Genomic DNA, 15,216 nt, shown 5'->3' on the forward strand with positions numbered 1-15,216 from the left:
TGTGTGGTTGTAGCTTTCTCCCCCCCCCCCCCCCCCCAATTGGCTTTACTGTGGCCATCTGCTTTGTTCTTGTTCTTGGAGCTCTTTCACTTCTATCTTCTATCCTGTTAGCCTGAGATGCACCTGCATTTGATAATCGATAGCGAGAAGTTGAAAAGGTTGCTAATAATTTAATGCTTTCCTGAAATCACTGTCCTAACCTCTGTCTATTTGTTGTGATTATGAAACTGATGGTAGAACATGTATTGGGATATAGAAGATGAAATCATATATCTTTTGAAAAATTGAAGATATAACATGTATTGGGATTTATGAAGAAATTCTGCTACTAAGAAACTCAAGGCCCGTTACCAACTTTTGTTTGGTCTGGGGACCATGGTATAATGGTTGAGCCACAGTATGAAAGCCAACTGCATTTGTTACTAACTAGTAGTTGTGTTGGTATGCTACAATTTTTTAAACTTTGGTGAAGCAGTATGCTAGATACTTCCTATGAATCTTTGCAGGCAACAGAGGCCCCGGAAGAACTCCACTAGACTGGACCATGCGGTTAAAGATTGCAGCTGGAGCAGCTCGAGGATTAGCCTTTCTCCACAACTCGTGCAAATCCCTTAGGCTCATGCATGGCAACATCAAATCAACAAACGTGCTCATTGACAAGGCTGGCAATGCCAAGCTATCTGATTTTGGACTCTCCATTTTCGTACCACCTTCCTCTGTCCCAAAATCCAATGGCTACCGTGCCCCTGAAGCATCACTGTACGGTCGAAAGCTAACCCAAAAATCTGATGTATACTCGTTTGGTGTCCTATTATTGGAGCTGCTAACTGGAAAATGCCCCTCTGTAGTTGACCATAGTGGTCCCGGCATGGGGTATGGTGGGGTCCTTGATTTGCCAAGATGGGTGCAGTCTGTTGTGAGAGAGGAGTGGACAGCTGAGGTGTTCGATTTGGAGCTTATGAGGTACAAAGACATTGAAGAGGAACTGGTGGGGTTGTTGCAGATCGCGATGGCTTGTACCCAGGCTTCACCCGATCAACGGCCAAATATGAATCATATAGTGAAAATGATCGAAGAGTTACGGGGAGTGGAAGTTTCACCATCACATGAATCTCTTAATTCAGTTTCAGAGTCGCCAACTGTTTCTGAAGACACACATAGAGTGAGTGAATGATCGATGTCTAGCTGTGTGTAAGCTTGATTTCCATTTGTTCAAGTTCTGTATATTTAGTGGTTTTTCTTTATGGCTTGACTTCTAGGTTGCAAATGCATCTGCATTTATAAGCTGGAAATTCTTCTACCTCGGTGTCCCATACTTGAAGTGCAACTGCATTTTGTCCTTTTCTTTGCAAGGAGTAGATAAAATTTAATGATAAGAATCGTTATCCGTTTTTATTAGGAAATACTGCATTGGAACTTCCTTCAGGTTCCCATCGGATAGATTGAACTTATATTCAGACTCTTTACAGATGCCTTGGACCCAGATGACTTAACTGCTGAAATCTCTATTGGGTCAAGTAATCCAACAATAGGCTCAAGTCACATATTTGGATTACGGGTTTCTAGTATTTGATCACACCGTAAATCAAACTACAATCATCTTAAGATAACTTTCCCCCTCTTATTTTCTTCTACAAGAACTAAATGGAGTAATAACATTCCAAGAATCAAGAATTTAAGGATCAAAGCCTAGTAGTTTTGGTGCAACCCTAAGCAAAGGTTGTAAAGTATTAGGATGAAACTTTCTTGCAAAGAGGAAGCAAATTGTGCTCCTCTCACCATTATAGGTGCAGTTGAATCCATTTCGCATGCGGTCAAGAAACCCCCCCGTGACATCATTTCTCATAAACATCGCAGGGTGTGAGCCCCCTCTAGACCAATCAGTCCAAGTAATTGTCCTATTTGATGTCAAATTTGGCCAAAATTTAGTTACTACTGTTGGCAGGTAATGTTCATCCATGTAACAAGGTGGCATGCAATGGTTTCTAAATAGGGGGTAGTATTTGATGTCTGACACTATAGCTAGGGCAAGTTCCCTATTGGCTTCAAACCATTGGGATCCCTTGCGCCAATCAGATAACGTAATTGTGGGCCACATCCGCTTGTTGTATCGGCCTCGCCCGATGGGCCGGGGATCATCAAAGGTACTAAGAAAACTTTGGTTGGAGTTTATGAGGTAGTTGTATATGATGGAGAAGTTGAATAAAGGGATGCATGTTTCTGATAAAAGAACGAATCTTTCGTTTGAGAAGTCTAGAAGGGCATTTGCTAGAAGACGTCTTTCTGCATCGATCATGGTTGATCTTCCCCACTGAACCAACTGTAAGATATAAAAAGAATAACTCATAAATCTTTATGAAAACTAGAATGCAAAAAGCTTCATTTGTAGTCGGATTACATTTTGTCTACCTTGCTAGGTATTCTACGTTTGTAGAACACCGATGACTTGGAGGGCTCGTATGTGAACTCCGGCAAGGTATGGAGGTAGATTGAGAAGAGCCCTTCATGTCCTCTAAAGAACATATCCCAAAGTGGTGCCAAAGGTAATCTTCCTCTAGTTAAGAACATGAATGCAACTTTTGGTGTTCGATTGAAAGGATATTGAACTATACCAGGAACCATTGAGGCCCTCCACATCAATTCTTCATCAGTCATTGAATGCCAACGATCTTTTGGAGAAATCCACTCTTTCAATCCGTACGCTGTGTTTGAACTATTGCATTGTTGCATGCATGGAGATAAAGATGAAGAAAATAGTGGAGGAAATGCATTGAGGGAAGAGAAGTGTAGATCCTCATATAGCACAAACTTTTTGAAGTGATCATTGATGATCATTCCTAAGACTAAGACAAGAAATGCAATTGATAGACAGAAGATTATAGTTGTAGCAACTTGAAATTTTCCATCTCTGACTTCTCTCCGGATGCGAACGGAGAGTTCTTTGATAGGCATAGTGATTTTAATATATCCCTTTTTCTTTGTAAAGGAAACAAATCCCTTGGTGCATTTTCATATCATCAACAAGAATGGAAAGTGAAGGCCTTGCTCAACCCCACATGGAAAGTACTAACATAATGTGTGTGCGTGCGTGAGAGAGAGAGAGAGAGAGAGAGAGAGAGAGAGAGAGAGAGAAGTGATTGCTATCATTGATAAAGAGATTTCTGCTGCAAAAGTGATGATTGCAATAGAATGAGAGCTTTAACCAAGCGAGGGGAATAGGGGAGGCTTTGCCGTCTCATGTGTTGCAGCAGCGAAAAATGCATGTTTCATATGTCATTCCATGCTGCCCCATTCAACATATCAATCTAATTATGTTTTACTATAGGGGGGGAGGGGCAGAACAATTTATAAGGGCTTTCTGTATTGATAATGCTACTAACTAATAATACTGGTATCTCACGAGATCCTTTCATTGATCTATTTGATGGAAACAAGTTGAATGAAACTTTTTTTGCAAGTCTTATTGATGATACAACAGAGCATACTGTACTGATATTCTTATGCTTTCTTCTGAATATGCTTACGCCCTTTTCTTTGAGCTAAGCACCTCTCCATCGGAGTACAAACACAGCAATGGCTGCCACCGCCCCTGCTCCTAGAAATTGAACTATCTGTAAATGATGATGCTTTATGGAGAGAGTACTGCGTAGATATTCCCATATCCAACGAGAAAAGAAATTCAGTTTACAGGTTGAATGAAATCTCTGCACCGAGAATTCCTAGACATGGCAAAGCAGAAGAGCTCCAGGTCAAGCATATATATATATATATATATATAGATAGATAGATAGATAGAGAGAGAGAGAGAAAGAGAGAGAGAGAGAGAGAGAGAGAGAGAGAGAGAGAGAGAGAGAGAGAACTAAAAACCAGGAACTTTCAATTAAGTATTTATAATTAAGAAAACATAATCAGCAGCAATCACTCTAATTCTTGGTAACAGGGAAGTAGTCCAACCTAAGATGATGTAAGTGTGGACAAGGTCATAAAGGAGTAGCTTTCCTCATGCTCATAATTTACCCACACTTCCAGCAAATTCAGCTAAACTGCCGTTGAAATTTTCTAGAGAGAAATCCTGCATGTTTCAGAGAAAAGTTTGTAGTCTACTTCAACAAGCCAGTTCCAGTAAACAAAATACTCCGACGTTACACCAGAATACTTCACATAATTAAAGCAAGTCATACAACAGAATAAGCAGTCATGACTAGTTTAATTAGCTTGTGATTTTTATCCAACTTCTGATGATAAAAAGCTATGCTTTTTTATCATTTGCGTCTTTAGGATATAAGTTCATCCAGACTACTTTCCTCAAATTCCTACTAGGTGCTTAATTACCTATACAGCTGTATCCAAAATTCTTAGGTCTTGAATGAAGGAAAGGTTGTTGACATGGGTAAAAGGTTCTCATTTAGGGAGTTTCAATCCTTCTGACAAAGATCCGATGAGTCAGATTCCTAGAATATTTATGTTTTAGCACTGTTTCAGAAATAGGTTCAGGTACTCCCTGTAAGGATTTCAAAAGAAGGCTAATGAATCTTACCTCCGGTAATTTATTCTGCAGGGCAAGGTGATCGACATGGAGCCTCACATTTGATGCAGCATGAATCCATAAACTGCGATCAACTTCAGCATATGTATATGCAACAATGTCAAACAATGTTTTGGCTCCTTCTTGTATAGCTTTCAAGATAGTAGCTTCTCGATTTCTGCGGTTTCTGAAAATTTGAGAAAAGGATTTGAAAAGAATTGATAAGTGCGACAATGGAACTATAAGCCGATATTCAGGAGTTTTTTAATCTTACTTAAGATACCCACAGAGCATGTGCTTTGGCCACATATTAACTCTACCATGCATAGGAATCAGTACATGTGGGGATAGCTCCATAAACTTGTATGTCGTGTGAAAATAATCCTACAAAAGCAAACGAAAATTTCAAATAAACAGGATCGACCGGTAGAGGACTAATAATTGAATAAATTTGGCCCATTGATGAAAGAGGGTAGATAAGTGTATGGGGAAAGCCCAGGTGACCACTACGTGCACTGGTGCATATTTACTTTACATTTTCAAATATCAACTTCAAAGATGTGCCTTCTCGAATCGAAGCAGAATCTGAGTTCCTTATACATTAGTGTTTAGCAAAAACTTACACTCATATTTCCACCAGAAGTAATGTCCAAGAGTGCACTTCCTTGGCTGAAATAACATAAAAGCATCAGTTCAAAACATCTCGTGATATTCAAAGACAATCAAAAGTTAATCACCACTTGTAAGAAATCTTGATAATGGATAACAAACAAAAAAATTCTGATTCGCACTGCCAGTTTTTCTTGGCACACATAAAGATCAAGTTCTCATATTATAAATTGATAAGAGGTTATGAAATCAATCACATCCTATAATTGTATATTTCCAGATTGTTGTCTGAATAACTTACCCAACACAATGATCTCCAACTATCAATGAGTTAGTAGCTGCATGAACCAATGCCATGTGTCCATCTGTATGCCCCTGATAAGATTTGACCATGGGGAAAATTTCAGCAGGTTCAACAACGGAAGCTTAGATTAACCTAACACATTACAAGCACAGTGAACTTAGTTGAATAGTTCTGACATACAGTCAAAGCCAAATGATGATACAGTGCTCAATGAACTGGAAATCGCACATTACTCTGGAGTTGCATTGGGGGTCGACTTCTACTCACATCTCTTTTAACTTTATTAGCCCATGGAATTGTTACATTGATGAAAAGGTTTATGATGATCAAAGAAATATAGATATTATTTTTAGTAAAAGTCAACCTAAATGCTGAAGTATATAAGTAGTTGAATGAACCCAAATGTATCCATGTGGTACCTTATGAAATAACGGAAAACAAACAGTGACAAACAATATAGAGAAAAGGCAATATGCATGAAATTTACTGGAGCTGAAATGAGTTTCAAACGTTGACCACCAATACAGATTTCTTCAGATCCCAGAACTGGAACATATCCCAGAGACCAATCATCTGCATCCATAATATGAAATGTTAGTAGCAGTTTCATTTGTTTCATAAAGAAATCTCAAACCTTTATTACTAATTTAGTATTCTAGTGCCCAAGTTCCTCTGTTAGTAACCATAAATCCATTATAGTCTTCCAGCCATAACACTCATTCATGAGCGTAATTAAGGCGTTAAAAGAATTATCCGATACAAAGAACCCTTCCTTTCTTGAGCACTGATAAGACGTTTGAAGTAGTTTCTGATTTATGAATGAACCAGAAGAATCTAGGGAGCATATTTGACTATTTTTCATCTTAGCATTTGGTTTGTTGTCAGAATAACACAAGCAACTCTACCCTCAAAAACTGGTGTGTCACAAAAATTAGTGTTTTTTTCAATCTCAAGTAAAGTGGAAAATGTAGAGAACATATATTAACTCTAAGTCACTGCACCTTTACTAATTCGTCGAAAGGTGTTTTCGTGAGCCAAGAGAGTAGCATCAGGATTGCACTTCTGAACGATGGAGAGACCTGTAGGACATCAAGGCTAACCCACCATAAGTACCATACACCAAAAGAAAAAGAAAAGAAAAGAAAAGGACACATAACAGATCAGGCCATGAGATAAATTATACATCAAGGAGGTCATGGCATCAAGATATAATGAAGTCTTGAGATCAACTTTTTGTTAAGGCCGATCATATCCTAACATTACTTAAAACATCTGAACAAAACAAAATTTAGATACACTCACTTTGTGAAAAGCTTACCATCGACGTGATCATGATGATGATGGGTCACAAACACGACCAACTTCCGTGGGAGTGCAGTAACAATGTGTTCCAGCTGATAGTGGAAGGGTAACATGTCATGATGACATCAAACCAATTTAAAAGTGCAAAATTGATTCTGATCTAAATAGCATTACAAGGTACTTTTGAATTGCTATACAGTAATTACTTTGATCCAGGTCGCAGTTTCATTATATACTGAAATATACTGAAATGAGATATGGAATACTATCACACCCTAAGTTATAAATAAATCCTTCCACGAATCACTTCGCAACAATAATTCCATCCTTGATAGAGCTTTCCTGGATTTTCCAGGTAGATTAAGTCACCTTTCACAGATGACTTATCATTTAGATTATAAAGTGGCAATATGTGGTGTAAATCGTAGAATCAAATGTTATGTGTTCTTCATAGGAGATTCACTACTGGCATAAGCTTGTTTAATTGTTTCTAGTATATTTCTATTTCTTAAGGGCATCCGAAAAAAATCACAACCGAAGGATCATAAGCTAAGCTGCCTACACACTTTCTACATTCTCTTTATGTTCTGTGTCAAGTAAAATAGACATAATACCTCTTTGTGCATAGCAGAGTTGCATCCAGGATCTATGATGAGTGCATCTCCACTAGCAATAAAATTATCACCACCCAAGCCATCATAGCTAGTCCCAGGCACAAACACAACTAAATTTGTGGTGTGGAAAGGCTTCGCTGTTCTGCTTCTCATGGGAACAAGTTTAACACCAGGAGGATATTCCTGCAGAATGAGAAGGATTCTGTAATTTGACATGAACATAGTGGATTTATTTCAAGCTGTGGTAATTGAAATTTTTACTTCCAGAACAAGAAGCTGCATGAATATATCAATATATCATATAGAAAAATGTTAACGAAGATATAAGATGAAAGTGAATGATCCATATATGATTTTTCTATGGTCACCATAGAACTGTCACGTGTCATCGTCAAATGCATGTTAAATATTTAAGTATACATAGAACTCAGACTTTCCAAATCATTAAATTTATTGAAAAAAGAATAGCAACCATGATTTGAATTTCATCATATGCAATGATGGCGGGTCCCAACTATTTATTTGCAGCCATTGGAATATGTAAAACAAGTCTTTTTGGTTTAACCCCTGTCAAAATGTTCTTATTCTTATTTTCCACCATAGGCAGAAGGTGCTTGCTGTTTATCAGTTGTTTTTAGCATTACCTAATTCTTCAATCAATAATGACTGATAGGGAGTGTTGACTGGGAAAAGTAGAAAACAAGTTTTTCAACTGTGCAAAAAGCTTAGATGGATATTAATCTACCTTAGAATGGCCTGGCTTAGGGGGTCCAGATAAAGCAAGTAAAGGTGAAAAGGAAAACAAAAGGATGCAAAAGGCACATCAAAAGTAGAATTAGCTTTTTCTCATGAAACTTAACATCAACCACAAAGAAACGAACCTGAGATCTCAAGGTGGCAGGAATGTTCAAGTTCGTAATTTCCATTGAATCATTCAGAAGACCAACAAAAACTAATGGCCCTATACGATCATTATGAAGCTTTGCTTCCAGAAGCAAATCCGCACAGTCTTTGGTGTTCCTCCACTTCCAGCAATCTGTAAGTGTAACAACACAAATTATAAGTCTCACAAGAAGTCTGCTTACCAGCTAAATCTGTTTTTAGAGTAAACACATGCATGGACCATGACATATTGAAAATTTTATGGGAAATGTTATGTGTTCAAACTTTCATGAATATATTTTGACACATGAGAAAGAAATTCAACACGACATTCTAGAACCTTCAATAAAAAGATAGTTTGAGTACTTATTCCAAGCATTAGCATCACAATTTACTTCTGATCATCCCTCAAATATCAGCCATTGAGGAACTACATACTAAGGAAAGAATGAGCACTAACAAACCTTCTGACATCGCAGCATTGGGTTCTAATTCTCCGACAATATACACGGTCTTAACTGGTACACCAGGTCCAAATTCAGGTTCCTCTACGACCTTTGAGACATTCCACTTTACCTTGGTGGCTTTCAGAAATCCCACTTGCCCAAGCACCTACATCATAGACATCGAGAAACCGAATTAACAACTTGTCGCGAGATTTTTGACTCAACTAATAAGCCAGCCTAGGTCTGAACCATCAAATATATGAAAATTTTTGGGGACAATATAATGTAATTTGGACTTATGTTTTGGATTTACCATGAAATTGAACATCTGGTGGTCATGATTTTAAGCAATGTAGGCAATAGAATTAATTGATTTACTCAATACCTTCAGTTATAGCCAACTTTCCAGAAAGAGGTCTTAAAGCAAACTTCCAGCTAATTAGTTTAACTTGCTAACACCTGATAGCCAAAATGTAATTTTCGGACATCGTCTCCAGTAACTCAACATTTCCTTAGAAAGAAAAGAAAAGCAATTCCTACACTCTTGGCATATTTTAGAGCTAAAAAGGATGAAAAAGGAAAAAAAGAAACGTTACTGCATCGTAATGCAGTTAACTACCTGATTAATAGCTGAATCAAGATCAAACCCACTTAAGAATTCCAACAAGGAATTGTCCTCAGCTCCAATTTGAACTTGAGAACTACTCAACGGGCTATCAAGAAGTGATAATTGTGCAGAGGGCAAGTCCCAAAGATCAGAATCCTGATATAAATCATACTCAGGGTCGTTGAATTTCGGGGGTGGCGTTTGCTTTGTTAGGAGAAAATCTTCCTTGTTGGATGGGTTCTGGATAATCACCGCCAATTTCACCTTTTCAGTCCCCATTTCTCATTTGGTTGAAGACAAGTGAGTCTGTGCTGCGGTTTAAAGAGGCTGTAAGAATTGAAAGTGGTAGTTGCACTACACTAATTAGCCGTACTTGTTAGGTTGAAATGCGTGCTAAGAAGCAACTACTGAAACTCAAGGAATCGGATTATCCATACTCAAGGAAGCAAGATGAACAACTTGCTTAAATATTCAGCAGAGTAATTCTTAGGCCCATGATTATAATCATTTCATCCATCCCTGTTCATCAGTCCAATTGTCTACAGAGGTGGGCTTGGATGCTGCGAGCTGCTCTTTCAGATATCTTCCATCATAAGCATGCTATTTGGTCAAATCCCTGTCTGGGCTTTGGCCTGTTTGGGCAAATTTGAGTCCACAAAATAGCACTGTCAAGAAATTGCGTAAAATATTTATCATCTTCTTTTTTTTTTTTAAATCAATTCAGCAATTGATAATTGTTATATCACAGTTCTTGGAATCGTTTTCTTGTTCCATATTGTTAAAAGGTTTTCATCAGATCATCTCATCAGCATAAGGTATATTATCCATGCCCCTTAAAATTAGGTTCAAATACGCTAATATTTCCTCACTTTTAAAAAAATTATAATTACACCCCTAAAGATTATATTCCTAATCACAAGTACATGTCATATTTAATGTTACACAAACACCCTAAAAAGAAGTGTATCTATAATTTTTTTTAAAAAAAATAAAGTGTTTGTATATTTAGATGTAACCTTAAAGATGTTAAATATAATTTAACCGTGTATCATATAGAGTGAACATGAACTTAGAGCATTATTCAGGCTAGAAGTGTGGGGAAAAGTTTCTTGTCCAATAAAGGCATTCTCAACAGTTTATTGAGTTGGTTCTCCATTTTGTTGGATTATCGTATTCATGTTCAGAGTATGCAATGACTGCTGCATGTAACAGGTAACTTTAAGTGGAGATCACTTACTACATTGTTGCCTAAAAATCACTCGCCCTTTGTCTGAAGTGTGATGTCCGACTGGATTTCCATTAGTCTATTCACTTCATCTGGATAACTGGATTTTCAATCACTTGTACCCATTTACAGATATATGATCTTTTGTGTTTTCATGGATACAAGAAAAGATGCAGTTAAATGGTGCATTGGTCCACCAAAATTGAGCCACACTTTCTATATTGCTCCTGCTTTGTCCCCCTCTATAACCACTCATTCTGAACTCAAAATGATCCTCAAACCTCATTTGTGGACTACCCTCACGTATATGACTCAGATTTGCACCGAAAATAGCTGCAAAAGTCTAGACTTAGCTAGTTTTCAAGAAGATTACCAACTTACCGTCTTCTCGTTCAACTTCTAACAAAAATGGACAACTAAAAGAACCATTGACGTGCTTGAATTTGCTCAGAGTCGGGCTATCAAGAGCTTGCTCAACTCCAGTTTTCTACCGGACCAGTTCATTCATGATTGGTTCACACAAAATTAATCGTGCTCGACTAATATTTCTACAGCCTAAAACGAGCTTGATTATTAGAAGTTTGATATGAATACGGAACAAAATCGAACATAGGTTTTCCTGATCTCTCTTTGTAGAGGGGGTCCGGTCATATGTGAATAGAATATGGCCTTTCACACTGACAAAACAACAATGTTTGTACACAATGAAATCTGCCCTTCACAATTCCAGTATTCCAACTTGCAGTTAGCTTGTGGGACAGATATCAAAGCACCAAGGCCTAAACTACTCCTTTAAGCAAAGTGAGTGACATCTTTAATAATCGCACTCACTTTTTTACAAGAAAAACGCTTATTTAAAAAAAAAAAAATCATGTTTTAGGTTCAAATTTGGAAATCGTCCTCACCTTCTGAAAACCCTAATCCAAATTGAATTTGCTCGAATCTAAATCAATTATATGGTTCGTACAATACATTCGTTGTGTGATTGGTGAACAATTCAAAAACAACAATCAATTACAAAACAAATATTATACTTATTCTATAATTAATTTAATTCGATCAAATCTAATTTGAATAAAAACTTCCGTCACCAAACCACCAAAATAAAGAAGGAAAAGGATGAGGCACAAGAAGACGACAAACTATGATTACGACAAGTAAGATTTACAGTGGGAAACTATTCTTATTCACGACAACCCGCAAGATATTTTCTCTGAAAAAAATAATCAAAATACATTATGCAACATGACTATTTTTGTCACATTTGAACAAACGTGCGTCATTATTTACAAAAGTATTCATAAAAGAATAATCCATAAGTATCCTACACGTCATAACTTCAAACAGGTTGACTTCTATACATAGAAATTACCTTTAAAATATGGTGCCACGCATCTCACACCGTATCCCTCCGTCGCATGTAAATACAACGTTTGTTACTAACATTAAAAATAAAGAACGAACATTGTTTCCTTAGGTCGAGGCTTTTCGAAATTGATTTTAAATTGAGTAATGTATAGAGGTAGAGTCACGAATTAAAGACAACGCCCGATGTGTCCCGTCATTTCTGCGCAACGGTCCCCCAAGTGCAGCTGCGTGCGTAAGAAGAAAGAATATTACAATTTTAGTTTTGTAAATTAGTGGTGATGACCATTTTGGTCATGTCTAAAAATTTGTGATTTGATTTTAAAATTTTAAAAATTGTGATGATTTTAGTTTTTTGGCCAAATTCCACATCATAAGTCATCAAGTTAAAAAGAAAATATTGAAATGTCATATTATCAAATTCGTCGAAAGTCCCAATTTAGATGCTGACATGATTGATGATGTAATTTTTTTCGTCTAAATTGATTAAGAAAGACAAATTATCACAATTTTTAAAATTATAAGCCGAAATTGCAGATTTAATATGAAAAATACCAAAGTTCCCCCCTCACTTACATGAAAAATGTATTTTTTTTTGTTTCTATAGAAAGAGTGAAGAATCGGGCAACATCGATGTTGAAGTCTTATTAATTTTGGTAATTACGTGGATGTTGAGGTCAAATGGGGAGTGGTCCCGCCGTGGTGGGGTAGAGCGCTCCGAAGCTAAGGGAAGGTGGTTGGGGGGTTGGGGGTGGGGTGGACGTGTGAGGGCACGAATGTGTCGCATGCCACCCTAACATTTGGCATATGCCTACTACACTATTACCATTTCTATTTTGTCTTGTCACTTGGACTTTTCAAAGATAATAGAGATGCGTGTTGTACAAAAGTATGTCATAATTCCAATTCAATCTTTTTTTTTTCTTTTTTATTTTTTATGTTGATTTAAGAAACTTTGGACTTATCTTTAAGGATTTCGGACATTATTATTTTTTATTAAATTCTTTTTAGATAATCGAATTTTTAAATTTTAAGTTAGATTTTGATCACATCTAATGAAATTATAAAATAAAAAGAAAATTATTTTTCAATGCACGAAGATATATGACGTATGAATTAGCTGTATAGCTATAGTTTATATTTCTACTTTGTTATTTTTTTTGGAGTAATTTGATGATCGACTTTTATGTGAATGTATTTATTTAAAAGTTAAACGAGCTATTTTAATATCTGATAATTTAAAATAGAAAAAATAAATACTTTTTATAGTGAAAAATGATAGCGCTATTATCGTATGCAAAATAATGATGGAATTAGTAATGAATCATAACTGAAAAGCAATTTATCTAAATTTAGTATGAGAAAAAGACGGGCATCATTTGAAATGCATATACTATATACTATATTTATAAAAGACTCTAAACTACTTTCCATAAAGATCTCAAGCACATTTATACCTAAAATTGTATATAAAAATTATATTTGTATTATAGTTGTTAAAAAAAAATTAACAAATAAAGTATACTCGATTGGTATGTATACTCCAAATAATATCGATTTTAATTAACTAAATATTTAATCAAAATATAATAATATTAATTTTACTCACATATATATATATATATTATATTTATCATTTATAAGTACAAAAAAATATATAAGATTATTAAATGATGGATAAAATTAAAAATTTATGCAAAAAAATTTCTAATGCAAGTATAATTTATTCAAATCATGATAAAAGGGAGCCAGATGTAGATAATAAATGAAACAAAAGTATAGTTTTAATTTTTTTTTGTAAAAGGTGTAATTTTATATTTTCAAACTACTAAGTTTAATTAATTCTAAAGTGTAATTAAATGTTTATGTCCCCTACATCATCACTTCATCTTCAGTCTTCTTCCCTACCAATTTCCTCAACTCACTCACGCCACGTACTTCCCCTCTCCTCTCACGTGCCATGCACATTCGACAAAGCCACCACCCATCCGCTGACGTGTCCATTTACATCCACGTCACCGCCCTTAAATCTCAGCCGCCACGTGTCCAACTAATAAATTTCCTGCCCATTATCCATCACTAATTTCTCCCTTCATTTCTTCTTACAGAAACCAAAATAAAAGAAAAAGAAATTAGAGAACTCCTAGAGAGAGAAAAAATTCCCGAGAAGGGGAGAAAATTTCCTTCCTATACGAGACCGGCTTTTTGCTTAATCAGCTCCGTGTGTATGACGAGATGGCGACGCCGGGGATACAGAACGGTGGCGTTACGGTGATGGCGGCTGAGCCGGTGGTGGCGCCGGTGGATCAGAACGGACACTCAGCTGCGGCGCTGAGGCTTTCTTCTCCGATTAGGATTTTTTTGTTTTTCCATAAGGCGATTCGGACGGAGCTGGACGGCCTGCATAGGACCGCCTTGGCTTTGGCGACTAATACAAGCGGCGGCGACATCAAGCAGTTGATGGAGAAGTGCCACTTCTTAAGGTCGATTTACAAACACCACTGCAATGCCGAAGATGAGGTTTGTGCTCCTGTGTGCTCTTTGGTTTTTTTGGTTGTGTCTCAGTATTGGGCGGTACTTTTGTGAGTCTCCGTAGTATGTGTTTTGTTGATTTAGTTGGAACAGTCTAAGCATTTGAGCTCAAAGTTTTTAAAATCTAGGAATTTCTAGGTACTTCAACTTTCCTTTTTGGGTGAAGTCTTTCCTTTTAGCTACCTGATTTCTGTTATTTTTAATGAATTATGAGGATTATATGCATATTAGCGAAGGAACTGATTCATGGAAGCTTGTGCTAATTAGTTTTATTGGATGGTGTTGTTTTTCTTTTTGAATGACAACTTTTGCACTGTCGGTTTCTTTATAGCTATTCTAGAGTGCAAGTTATCTGCATTTTGGTTTAATCATGAATTTTTCTCATGAGTGTCGGTTGATAATACATGGGCTTTGAGCCTCAGAAAGATAATCCTTTTGAGAAATAGGGACGATATAACTGCAATTCTTACTGATTCCTATTTCGTGAATACTGGTGGCTGTTTGAAAGCAAAGTTGGGAAAGTATTTTTCCTTGCAAAAGTGTTCCTACCGATCATTAGTATGTAACACGCTTCTTCATGGTGGAGCTATGTGCTTTCTGAAGTTTTATGGGCGTGCATTCTGTGTGTGATATAATATCTTCTATCCATGGAAAATTACTAGATTCAGGATGTTTTTGGAGATATTTAGCATTTTATGAGGTTCAATTTTTCTTTACCCCTCTGGTGTGCCACGAATGCTAAGCTCATTGTTGAATATACATTTTGGTCCTGAACTTTCTTAATGTCCATGTAAGCTCCCGATGT

General features: G+C 36.6%; 4 protein-coding genes across 5 annotated transcripts in view; 2 read left to right on the forward strand and 2 right to left on the reverse strand.

The window, feature by feature from the left end:
- Positions 1-1,300, forward strand: part of LOC105160685 (probable leucine-rich repeat receptor-like protein kinase At1g68400) — a 3,148-nt gene extending 1,848 nt beyond the window's left edge. Inside the window, exon 2 of the mRNA XM_011078168.2 lies at positions 507-1,300. Within this exon, the coding sequence (XP_011076470.1) occupies positions 507-1,174 (668 nt within the window). The 3' untranslated portion in view covers positions 1,175-1,300. The remainder of the gene's footprint in view (positions 1-506) is intronic.
- Positions 1,383-2,965, reverse strand: LOC105160693. Its single transcript, XM_011078176.2, has 2 exons — positions 2,410-2,965; positions 1,383-2,320 (listed from the first exon to the last, which is right to left on the reverse strand). The coding sequence occupies exons 1-2, from the start codon at positions 2,950-2,952 to the stop codon at positions 1,676-1,678; spliced, it is 1,188 nt and encodes a 395-aa protein (XP_011076478.1). The 5' UTR covers positions 2,953-2,965; the 3' UTR covers positions 1,383-1,675.
- LOC105160704 lies at positions 3,285-9,731 on the reverse strand. Of its 2 annotated transcripts, XM_011078193.2 has the most exons (13): positions 9,302-9,730; positions 8,701-8,848; positions 8,236-8,390; positions 7,355-7,537; positions 6,757-6,832; positions 6,440-6,517; positions 5,926-6,011; positions 5,436-5,509; positions 5,149-5,194; positions 4,800-4,909; positions 4,538-4,712; positions 3,955-4,072; positions 3,579-3,719 (listed from the first exon to the last, which is right to left on the reverse strand). In XM_011078193.2, the coding sequence occupies exons 1-12, from the start codon at positions 9,566-9,568 to the stop codon at positions 4,007-4,009; spliced, it is 1,464 nt and encodes a 487-aa protein (XP_011076495.1). In that variant the 5' UTR covers positions 9,569-9,730; the 3' UTR covers positions 3,579-3,719; positions 3,955-4,006. The 2 variants fall into 2 exon arrangements, with proteins under 2 accessions (XP_011076488.1, XP_011076495.1); XM_011078186.2 differs by lacking the exon at positions 3,955-4,072 and having other exon boundaries at positions 3,285-3,719; positions 9,302-9,731.
- The window catches only part of LOC105160721 (zinc finger protein BRUTUS), an 8,556-nt gene continuing 7,318 nt past the window's right edge, over positions 13,979-15,216 (forward strand). Inside the window, exon 1 of the mRNA XM_011078204.2 lies at positions 13,979-14,399. Coding sequence (XP_011076506.1) covers positions 14,115-14,399 — 285 coding nt within the window. The 5' untranslated portion in view covers positions 13,979-14,114. The remainder of the gene's footprint in view (positions 14,400-15,216) is intronic.

The sequence above is a fragment of the Sesamum indicum genome, linkage group LG1 (genome assembly GCF_000512975.1).
Source record: "Sesamum indicum cultivar Zhongzhi No. 13 linkage group LG1, S_indicum_v1.0, whole genome shotgun sequence".
Classification (NCBI taxonomy): domain Eukaryota; kingdom Viridiplantae; phylum Streptophyta; class Magnoliopsida; order Lamiales; family Pedaliaceae; genus Sesamum; species Sesamum indicum.

Excerpts from the sequence above, each read along its gene's own strand:
- LOC105160704 (XM_011078186.2), bottom strand. The coding sequence starts at position 9,568 with ATGGGGACTGAAAAGGTGAAATTGGCGGTGATTATCCAGAACCCATCC. Across the intron at positions 8,849-9,301 it reads TTGATTCAGCTATTAATCAG|GTGCTTGGGCAAGTGGGATT; the intron begins GTAGTTAACTGC and ends TCTATGATGTAG. Across the intron at positions 7,538-8,235 it reads CTGCCACCTTGAGATCTCAG|GAATATCCTCCTGGTGTTAA; the intron begins GTTCGTTTCTTT and ends CTCATTCTGCAG.
- LOC105160693 (XM_011078176.2), bottom strand. The coding sequence starts at position 2,952 with ATGCCTATCAAAGAACTCTCCGTTCGCATCCGGAGAGAAGTCAGAGAT. Across the intron at positions 2,321-2,409 it reads AACGTAGAATACCTAGCAAG|TTGGTTCAGTGGGGAAGATC; the intron begins GTAGACAAAATG and ends TATATCTTACAG.